The following is an 11,616-nucleotide window of genomic DNA, read 5'->3' on the forward strand; positions in this document are numbered from 1 at the left end:
AGATAACGTTAAAAGCCTGCAACTACAGACGTGGACTGATTGTACTCTTTAGGCTAGAGTGAGGTAAGCATTCAGAAGCCTTAAGTAAGGAACAAGAACGAACAAGTGATGATTTGGCTGTTTGCAGCAAAAAACGAGCCAAGTGTCTTTTTGCAGCTTACCCCGGGGAAGTTTGGGGTGGTGTGCAGGACTAAAGTCACAGACCAGGAGGTACAAGGCAGGAGAGGAAAGGGACTGTTACCTTCAAAAGCTGGTATGGCAGAACTGTGCTTTGAATATGATATGAACGTCTACATACAGCCCCGGTAGGGGGTTGGCGTTGGGGGTGGCGGGGTGAATTTGCAGAGGTTGAAGACAAGGTGGTTCAGTGTTCTGGATGAGCTGCAATGAAAAGAGTGCTTTGACAGGCTGGCTTCAAGGGAAGTGTTCAGGAGCAGATAAATGACTCAAACCTGAATACCATCCACAGTTTTAAGTCTCAAAAAGCAACGACAATTCTCTGTCTGATGATCTAAGATAACAGAAATTGGTGAGTATTAGACCGTGATAGGGATCAAGTCATCCATCTGCCCAGATGACAAGACAAAGAAGCACTTCAAAGCAGGTGCCATTCACCTGGGCAACCACTGAATTCATTTTACCTGTCTCATTATCTTACTCCCACACCTCTGTGTACAGCTTCCTGTCTTTTTTACCATGTTTCTCTTGAGTTACATTTTCCTAAAGGAAAACACACAATGCCACATTCGAAACCGTAAACCTTTTGTGAAACTTGGGCGCAGGTTGAGCTGGATCCAAGAACTTGTGTAAGCCGTCTGGACCATTATTCTCCCTGACACCTTAATCTGCCACAAGAGAAACACTGGTGCTAAGAATATACAATGTTCAGCCTCAGCAGCAGTGCAAAGACAAAGCTAGTCTGAGTCTTCAACCTGTTCATCCGGTCTCCGCTAATGCCCTGTTTTCACAAGTGAGAAAAGACATGAAGTCCCACAGGAAGTCTTAATTATGCCACCTGGAAAGAACGAGCCTAGAAGACTGGCAGGTGTGCTAGATACCAACCAGGTTACCAAGATGTCAAGGCTGGGAATGCTACATCATTATCTATTATCAGTTTCCTCAACAAAGGAAAATGTAGTACAATGACAACAAAGGGTGACTGACGGTTTTCTCCTTTGAGAAGTTTTAGGCTACTGTTGGCAGTAAAACCTTTCCCTGGCAGCTTGTTGTGATTACAGAAACTAACAAAGTACATCATCTAACCTCATTACTTGGTTTCAACATGCAAAATAATTTACGACTCCAACACATTTGTCCATACTGTGACATAACCACGTCCTCTGCTCGGTTTGAGATCTCTAGTGCTCTAAACCTGCATATTTTGGCAATTTCATAAAAAACTGGAAGAGTGTACAGTTCCATAAATAGAAAACATATGTGCAACAGATAGCTACTGGTGGAAAGAAAGAAAAAATTACAACAATATCTGGACAGTTTGGGTGGTATTTTTCAGTCTTGTGAGGAGAGTCAGGGTGGCGGCATTAGATGCAGCAACATGCCCTTGAAAGACAAGATGGAGAGACAACACTGGGTCCTCATTCATTTTGAGAGACCATCTCGGTTTCACTGGCGAGTCACCTGACTCAGAAGGCTGCTCGTCAGGTGAAACCCTGACCAAAGCGCAAACGCCCTGCTCTCGATATGACAGATCTCATACTGCAGATGCAAAAAGAGAGCGCCGCTGACACGCCAGGAATCCAAAACACCCCAGTCCCCGTGCATTTACTGTAGTTCCGATGCCAGAGAAAGTTAGCTAAGTAGTAGAAGGAAAAAGGACATTAAGGCATAAGAGTTCGATTAGAGCTGAGCTGAAATTAACAGACTATTTGGCAGCTATTTTGATATGTTATGGTTAGAGTGGAGTTATTTACCAGTTCAGGCTTCTGAAATTAGTTCAGGCTTTTCTTTACCCAATATGACCAGTAGTTAAACTGTTAATTGGTTACAGCAACCATTTTTAATTCAGTTCAACTCAACTTTGTTTCTATGGCACCAAATCACAACAACAGTCACTTCCAGGTGCTTCATATTGTAAGATCCTATCAATCAGACCCCTACCCTAAAAACAATGTTGTTTATTCTCATAAACATGAAGCAATAATTTTAAGAGTAAAATGCAACTGAAATATATCAAATCAAAAGTTTATTTATTCAAATAATAATAATAATAATAATAATAATAATAATAAATAAACAATAATAATAATCAATATGCTTGGAAAATATGCTTCGCATAAACTGCATACCGATCAAGTAAATTTCATTTGATCAGATTCCATTAAATTAATTAATATTATACAGACCTATTGTAAAAGAAATTGTGTATGTATGTATTCAACTAACTGAAAGAAGAAGAAGAACAGTCCTTTATTGTGATTATATGTTCACACGTAAAGAAATTTAATTTGGTAATTCTCGGCACACATGAAAAGAAGCACACACACACATACATATACATATATATATATATACATACATACATACATACATACACACACACAACCAACACTATAAAACAATTGAATGCATACTATCCATATGTGCAGGTGTGAAGTATAAATATGTGCAGAAAGTCACAGATAGAATTTGGTAGAACTGAAAGTCAGCATGTTGGATATATTTTTTTGAATGAATGACCACTTGATGACAATGGGAATGAAAAATCCCCCTTTTAACAGGAAGGACACTCAATGAGGGGCAGCACAACTGGTTGTGGATGGGAGTGGTGCGTGGGGGATCAGCTGTCACCTTCATTGGTTGCCCACAATCATCAGAAGCATAAGAACAATGTTCTCTCTTAACAACTCTGCACCTGCACACACCTGCACGCACACACACACACACACATACACACACACACACACCTGCACACACACACACACTCCCTACATCCAGTAACCATATGCTGAAGAAAGAGAATCCCAGCAATGATACTACTCCCTCTTTTATCAAACCTTAGGACCACCCAAGCAGCATGTGATACTCTTTACAACCTCACAGCCATATGGCATTAGAATCAAGCAGAGGTGCCAAGCGGCTATATTCAATAACACTGAAACACAATGAGTCAATTCATGGACCATCATAAAGAAAAGCCTGTGCGCATTTAACAGCGATTGGCAGTGAGAGGATAAAACACATATTCCAGGAGGCGCAGCATCAGCGCCGGGTGGGAGGCTCAGACAGAGCTAACGGTTGGCTATGAGATGACACTGTGAACGCGAGTTTATTTGCAGAAGGAAATTGGCACTGATAGAGACGGGGCATCAGCTTACTGCTGGATTCAGGGGCAACATGCTGAAAGGAGCCAACAGACTCATCTTTTCAGGGAATATCACACGTCTGTCCCACACATATACCTGACAAGTAGAGGGGTGAGGGTGGCAGGAGCACTGTCTCCTGCAGTACTGCAGTCTATGGCCAACAGATGAATAAATTCAATTGCAAAACTTTATGACGATAAATTCTTAGCACATTTAAAAGCAATTATGCATTACAGATTACATTACTTTTCATTACGGATGTGAGTAAAACTTGAAGAAAAGAATAATTAGAACCTGCAACACATATTGATTCATTGTGAATCACATTAAAATATTATCCACAGACACAAATTCTAATGACACTGTGCTTTAAGTGAAAAGTACGCTGTTATTTTTCATCTTCAGTGCATTCCAATCAAAACAATAGACTCAGTGGTCCAGAAATAAAATGTAATCACGGTACTATCAGTCATCCACCAAATAGGGGGCAGAGTTAAGGTTGCAGGGGGGCAGAGACAGACAGATAATCGATCCCAGAGTCTGACCTCTCAGTCTGAGGCCGTTGGACGTATACCGCTGTGAAGCGTTCACTGATTACCTGTGACCAGACAAGCATTCATGCCTAAAGTTGGGTGAGGACTGCTGCAGACCAGCAGTCACATTTCATTTACGCCAACTGCTAAAAAGATTTAAATGAAGCTCAATGAAGTGAACATAAACCATGCTGTGCTCAGAAATTAGCTTGGCCAGAGAGATAAATAGATTTCAGGCTGAGCTGCATCCCATTTTAACATGAACTCAGCTTTTAATTGCTTGAGCACAAATCCCCACTTAATGTGTTTCCTCACACGTGTGAAGTTATAGGAAAACCACGCAACAGAAGTTATGTCCATAAATTAAAACAAATGTGTGAATTCTAAAGTCCTCAGCAGTGATTATAAATGAGAGACAAATTTTCCCCATAAAGTTTAAGGAGCGGCCGTTACAAATACAAATGTTTTGAAGTCATGTACACCGCAGCGGAGGATTAACACCATTTCCTGGAACATCGGGCTCAGCCTCTTTTTTCTTTAATATACACACTCTTCTCTACACCCACTCCATTAAATTAAAAGTCAGTGGTTTCCAGGCCAAGTTGGACGTTACAATTAAGTGACACTTTTGACAGCTGGATCGCAGCAGAGCACAAGTTGCTCCGGACCAAACTACACTTGCACTTAAACCACCGTCACCACTTGGCCGTTTGCGTTCAGTGGTTAACCACAGCGCCACAAATGACTTCTGTGTGGCTGCCGAGGGAGAAGAGAGTTTTACACTAAATATAACTGAGCTTAGCTGCTGTGGAGACAAGCTGAGGTCTGGGACGTGGCCAAAGTAATAGTGGTTTTCAGTGCTTTTTCAGTCATTACTCTACTGCCGTGGGGTTATATGGACTCAGGCCTCGCAAACAGTAATTAGAGATCACAGCAAAACATCAGCAGCAGCCCCAGACGACAGGGTCAGTGGTTTTGTGGCTTATGCACGCGGTCGGGCACCATTGCAATATTACTGCGAGGGTGAAATTCTACCAGTATGCTTGAAGCAAGTCAGATGTGCATCAAGAAACTGAAAGGGAAGCTGCAGGTTGTTATTACTGTCAGCAAATGCACAAGTAATAATACAAAAGATCAAAAGTTTAAACTGCATTTGTCACTGAAACAATCAATGCTGAATAAACACTTAAGGCTTCAGACTCAAACATGCACGCCGATAAGGTCACAAGTGTTAAGAGCCTGGGTTCATTCGGGCAACTAATCTATAGCTCCAAAGAAGAAAGTGACCATGGGAATGTGTTGTGTGAACAACAGCAATAACAGTTTAAACATTTACTAGACAAGTGACAGGCTGGTTGTAAAAGGCCGAGCCCAAAGTCGAAGCGATACCAAACTACTGACTTATCGAAGCAGCTACTTCCCTGCTACACTGCTTTTTACATGACAGTTTCAGATTTGATCCTCATCTGTTGTTACTCGATGGAATTAAAAGCTAAACAGAAACATAACCACCCCATAACACGGGTTGACACATACCAGAATGCCTGGCATTTAACCCCAAAGGGAAGTTTCTAACCCTCTACGCTGCCACCCACCCACCAAAACACACATGCACTCTCACCCAATATAGACTACAGACTTTCCTGTGGGGTAAAAATAGTAGCCCGCTGTTTGCCGTTCACAGGAGGGCGTGCAGATGAGAAATATGTGGCTTAATGATGAGCCAGGGTGGCTTTCTCTTACTGCCACCTGCACTGCCTGTGGCGAGCCTGTTTATTGTAGCGGAGCTGACCCACATTCTGCCGTCATCCCGGTGGCTTTGGCCTCATGCGCAGTCAGAGGGAGGAGGTGGGGGCTAGTGTGCTGTAATCCTGATGATGTTATGGCATTTAAAGGACTTTTTACTTGTACTGATGGGCCAGAGTGGCATTGCTGAAGTTAAGTGTGAGAAGCTTGTTTCCAAAAGGTGATAATTCTGAAGTGCTCTTTTGTGGTGCAAGACATGGCTCCACCCTCAGCGGTAGATTATGCTGGCCTGACTTTTCAAAGTGAAAATTTGCATGGAGACTCTTGACCCCGTGCCTCTGTTTGTTCTGAGCTGACGTTTGCCGTCTGCCTTAGCAATTAAGCAGACTAAGAAAAACTTTACATTAAAAGGCTTCTTCTTCTCTCTTTTTTTCGTAATCACCGGTCACGCCCGTTATGTCAACAACTGCATTTAAAGCATTTGAAGAACACAGCACAGCCTAAGTGATGTTCTGCGATTATTTTAAGCATATGAACTCACAGCAGCCCAGATGAGGCTAAAGTTCATGTGCCCAGAGTAGCAGAGCCATTAGTATGGATTTAGATTTGGATCTACTTTATGCAGGAACTGAAACATGTTATAGCAGAAATGTGGGCCAACAGAAGCAGCATGACTTTTTCCCTCCTCCCTGGAGTGTTTTGTCCATTTAGAAAATGCCATGTTTTCTGCAACACAGCGTGATATAAGCAGAACATTTAAAAGATTTAAAAAAAAAGAAAAAATGTAACTCTTAAAATGTTGAAACTCAGATCTTGCGTGACTTGGGAGTCTCAGAGAAAAGGGTGGAGCACATACACAATTCTGCCCATCACTTCACTAATGCACTGTATCTGGTGTTAAACGAAGACTGGTTGCTTTATTTAAGATAACTTAGCTCAAAGATGCCAGAAAGTGATTATTACAATAGACAGGTTTTCATCTCCACAGGATGCATGTCTCCATTAAAATCATTAAAACAGAAGAAAACGTGCATTACTGTGTGTTAAAAACTGTTATTGAAACCATAATTGATTCAGTCCCCAAACAGGAAGATATTTTAATATCAAAACTTTCACTGTGTAAATAAGCTACTTATCTGATAAGAGTCTATCATGCCAGTCGACTTAAAAAAAAAGTCACTTGATTAGTTGTTATGGGTTTGCTTTGTCCCCAATTTGCTCATCTGACACTGACTACAGCTTTTTGCTGTTTAAAGTGAGGAAGGCTTCTTCAGCCAGAGTTGCCCTTTCTCCTCAGCTGATAAGCCTGAACAAAGTCTACTTGCTAAGTTTATCCGTTAGACTTTTTATCCATTAGATTTTGCAAACACAAATCTTTTATCAAATGCATATGAGCAGATACATTGTTCAACTTCCCGTGTCCTCTAAGTACACTGAGAGGGTTATTTTAGCATCGCCGAACGTGTTTTCCTGCTATAAAAGCTGCACACGCGACATGGAGGAAAGGCAAAAGCAATTAGGTCCCATGATTTACTCTACCTGCTTTAATAGGGAAGTGAGGGCCTCCCAGACAGAGGTCATGGTTCTTAACCTCGCTGCTCTGCTACCAAGTTAATCAGTTTGAAACATGTGTTTAGTTCAGCACAGACAAGCAGCTTTATAGCTGCAATTTAAGATTTTTCTTCACAGGGTGACTCACTGGCATAATGATCAATAATTATGAAGTGGGACCTGAAAATTAACTCATACCCTCCTGTAGTCTCACCATAAAAGACCTGCATATTGCCCATACTTGTCTTCAAGCTGTGTTCCATTTATGCCGCCGCTCAGAGGCAAACTGCCTTCCCAAACAGCTCAAGCAAAAAACTTTACACATCATGATGCATCAGGGGAAGTGCAGCCAGCTTGCCAAGGTAAGGACTACAAGGCCCCTCTCAAAAAAGCAATTAAGGCAGAGGGAGTCATAATATTGAATGGAGAGGGGGGTGCATTCCTCTGAGAGAGGCAGTAGCAGTAGACTGTGAAATTCATATTGACTAGAGAGGCAAACATACACAGGTAAGCAGCAGTGCCCAGCTTTTTCCTTGTCAGCCAAAGAACAGCGCCTGTAGTCTGTCGCTTTCAAATATATAAGTTTAGCCATCCAAAGATGAACCTATACACAAGCTCACTGGACACAGAACAGCTTATAGAGTAAAAAAACCAACAACACGCACACAAACAATTTGCACAGTTCTCTCTAAAACAACACAGCACTAAGATGATATCTGGAAAATGAAAAAACTGCTGAACTCGGGATGTGAGCTCACTGGTGTGTTAAATCCCACTTGATTAAAGCAGGAAAACGCCTTCGACAATGAACTGTGCCAGTCCACTTAATTAAGTCAACTTGTACTACCAGGGAGCGCTGGGAAACGAAGAAAGCAAAAGCAAACAGGGGAGCTGCCGCTTGCTCCCCGAGCTTTTCTCTGGATGCTAATCAAAGGCTTGATCTACGAGCAGGACAGGCCCCGGGGATGTCGCTCTGCTTGGCTGATCCTGGCAATTTGCTCTTGGTAATACCCTCTCTCTCACTCTGCACCCCGGAGAACCCGGAAGACCATCTCACCTAATCTGTATGGCCGATGGAACGCACAAATACAACCTCCCCCCGCCTCCCAAAGTGCATCTGCTTCACCAGAGAATAATCACATAATGGCCATGGAGTTATTACATGCTCCTTATTATCCCATCTCTCTTTGTGGCTCCAATTTAGAGATTCAGTACTAAAGAAGACTGAAGATAAAGACACTGCATTTGATTAACTAAAACAATAATCATGTATATGCTCTCAAAATGGGCGAGACGTACACATTTCTCAATATGTGCATCTGCTCCGTCACTGTTTGTGTTTGTATTTGTGCAATACAGGCCAGTGGGAGCATCTGGTGGTTATTATGATGCCTGGAGGTCTGAGGAAAGGGAGCAGCGTGCGTATGAGAGTTGCATGATTTGTTTGTGGTCTGCGCAGCGCTGCTCTGGTGATGCTCTAAGTTCTTCCTCTGAAAAACCCTCAAGAACTTATCAAAGCCACAATCACTCCAATTGCACAACTGTCATTTCATCAGTCAGCCGGTGAGCAAACTCATGGCAGAGGAAAAACCAGCACTGACTAAAACACAGGAAAGCCAGGAGTAAACCAAGAATTAGAAGCAAGAGGGAAGATGAGGGTAGAAGAGAGCAGTTCAGGTTCCCACCTTTAAAAGAGATGAAGACACGGGGCGCGGCCAGTGGCTCATTGCTCACTTGGTTCCCAAAAGCCAAGCCGCACAGTGCCAGGAGGGTGTGGACCGTCCACAGACCGTCCAGCTGCATGGTGGACCAACCTCCTGTAGCTCCAAAGGCTGCTTTTTGTTTTTTTTTGTTTGTTTTTTTAAATCTGCAGGGACAAAAAGAAACACGTGAGAAGAGAAGATGCTGACTCTACTTTACACTTAAAACCAAAAAAGAATCTGCCACCGTGAGCCTGTTTTTCATTTATAATTTTATGTGACGCGTCAAATCTGTATCTCCCAAGGGCCCCATCACACTGCGAGTTTTGGGCGACACCGCACCGAGGTGCAGAGTTTACGCCCAGATTTCTGGGAGCTTCATTAAACTGATGAGTCCTAATGGAAAGGAGCCAGACTTTTAGAGACTTGCACATTGCTTCCATTTGGTAAAAATTATGTTTGTTTTTCAGAGCGCGACAAAATAATGGCAGGATCGCGCTGACTCCACTGAAGCTTTTCTTCTGCTCCTCTACACGCAACCAAAATGCATTCCTGCATCATGACACCACGCTGTAATTACTGGGTTCACCTAATGCCAGGCTATACCACAACTTCACACTTACTTAAGGAAAATAGCACAAAAATAACATTGTGATTGATGCATCTCAAATACAGGTCTTAGCTGTTGATTAAAGAAAAGGCCTGCAAGTAATGACAGCCTCAAAGCTGAACAACTAAAAAAAAGGTGGTGACATTAATTGTTGATGAAGTATAGATACCTTTAAGCAGCTGATGTTTCACACATATGTGACTGACCATAAGAAATACTCGTGTATGCGGCTACCTCTTTACCTGCAAAACTTTTCTTTTCCACCTTTGTTCCCATAAAGCCTCCCTGAGCTCACTGACCGGACACCTACAGCCTGCATATCTCCTCTCCGCACAAACCACTGACACTTCAAACATTGGACGAATTTCCACCTCAAAAGCACCTTCAGAGACCTCAACAGAGCAGAACAGTCTTCAGACTGGTTGGCTGAAGCGAATTTATGAGTAAAAGCAGCTGTTTAAACCTCGGCTGTTTACAATTTGTAAACCATCCAGCTGTTTATTCTAAGAGAGAGGCCAACTCCTTCGCACAAGCGCATGAAATCAAACAAGGCACCGCTCACAGATGACACCGAGGATTGCGAAAGACACACCGTACCATGAAGTAAAAAATACAAATATGTATGTCATAGACAGTGATATGAAATATTAATACAAAAGTTTACAAAAACAAAAAACAAAAAAACAAAAACCCTTTTAGTCATGGAAACATCATATTAGTCCAAATAGCTTAAAAGAAGAAAAGGTCTCAGCTTCTTCACAGTTTATTAACTGACATGTGTTGAACAAATGTAATGCAATCATTAAAACTTACAGACGGAAACCAGTAAAATCTGGATGGACAGGGCTCAGTGGCTACAGCGCTGCTTTAATCCAGCAGACAAGAAAATAACCATCTGCATTTGCTGCCGATTAAAAACATTTTTTAAAACATTTCACAGTTACCGTGACACAGGGAAATTCCTCAGTGTTGTATTGTATGTAAAAATAAATAAAACACTATACAACTTTATTCACGTGCATGTATGAATGTGTTCTTCGGCAATGAATAATAATAATAAAACAAATTTCATGCAAAAATGTTGAATGTTGCTGAAACACGCTGAAATGTGTGTAACAGACTGGCAGTCTTGGCTACACATGGACGACAGAACTGTAAACAGTCTGGTGCGGTATTAGAGCGCACGGTAAACTGCACAGCTATTAAATAAACAGTGATAATGATTCGCGCTGGAATTGATTTTCCGATCAAAAGAAATTAATAATGATCATAATTTGCTGTTTCTGTTTCATTGTTTCAAAAAGAAAATGAGAGAGTCGGTAAGGCGTGGTGCCAATCATAAATTCAAGTATTTGACAAAAAAAAGCGCGATCCTGTATGCAGGTAACATGTTGCGTGATATTCATAATAAGGAAATAAAGTGTAAAATAAATACATAGATACATAATCACAAAGGAACAGTCCATACAGGCTTACCTCACGGGTCTCCGGATATAAGTTCAGCCTTGCAAGTCATTGAACAAACCAATTCCAACAGATCGATCACTCTCTCTCTCTCTCTCTCTCTCTCTCCAAGTTGAAAGCAGTAATAACAATAGAAAATCCCGGCGCGGCTTTCTGGTCGAACCCCGTTCAGGAGTGGGGTGGAGGTGGGGTGGGGGCACTTTGTACCTGTGCGCACTGCGTGTCTATTGGCCCCGGAGTTGTCAGTGAACACAATGAGAAAAATTACAGTTGCGCGAAAATAAAAAGGGAGAAAATGTTCCTAACTGAACCTTGTGCGTGACCGAGAGTCGATTGGATGCTGTCGTCGCACGACTACAATCAACATCTCGTGGGGGGGAAGCCGCTCGATACAAGAAAAGTCCCCGCGGTGTCCAGACGCGTAGCGTGTGCTCCGTCGGAAAGTTGGGCGCTCCTGACTGTAGGGAGGCAGGGCGCTAGCAGGTGGATGCAGAGGCCCATTTGCCTTAAACACACCCACAGGGCGGACAGCGACAAGCCGAGCCGCCCATCAGTGAGCCTGCCAGCCTGGGGGGGGGGACGACGGACGTGATTTACTACCTTATCATACCACAGTCAGAGAATAGACTTTATACTGTGCTCTGGTCTCGCGTAGCTGACTGAAAGTGTATTTGTATCACCATTTCATC

At 42.5% G+C, this 11,616-nt stretch overlaps 1 protein-coding gene across 4 annotated transcripts in view; it reads right to left on the bottom strand.

Moving 5' to 3' along the window:
* The window catches only part of LOC309706952 (semaphorin-3F-like), a 59,119-nt gene extending 48,055 nt beyond the window's left edge, over positions 1–11,064 (bottom strand). For all 4 annotated transcript variants that reach the window (XM_082533982.1, XM_082533981.1, XM_082533980.1 and 1 more), the window contains exons 1-2: positions 10,940–11,064; positions 8,839–9,020 (exon numbers count right to left, since the gene is read on the bottom strand). In XM_082533982.1, the coding sequence (XP_082390108.1) occupies positions 8,839–8,956 (118 nt within the window). In that variant the 5' untranslated portion in view covers positions 8,957–9,020; positions 10,940–11,064. The remainder of the gene's footprint in view (positions 1–8,838; positions 9,021–10,939) is intronic.
* Positions 11,065–11,616: the final 552 nt, after the last annotated feature.

This window comes from Aulonocara stuartgranti (assembly GCF_965226115.1).
Source record: "Aulonocara stuartgranti genome assembly, chromosome: 5".
Taxonomy (NCBI): Eukaryota; Metazoa; Chordata; class Actinopteri; order Cichliformes; family Cichlidae; genus Aulonocara; species Aulonocara stuartgranti.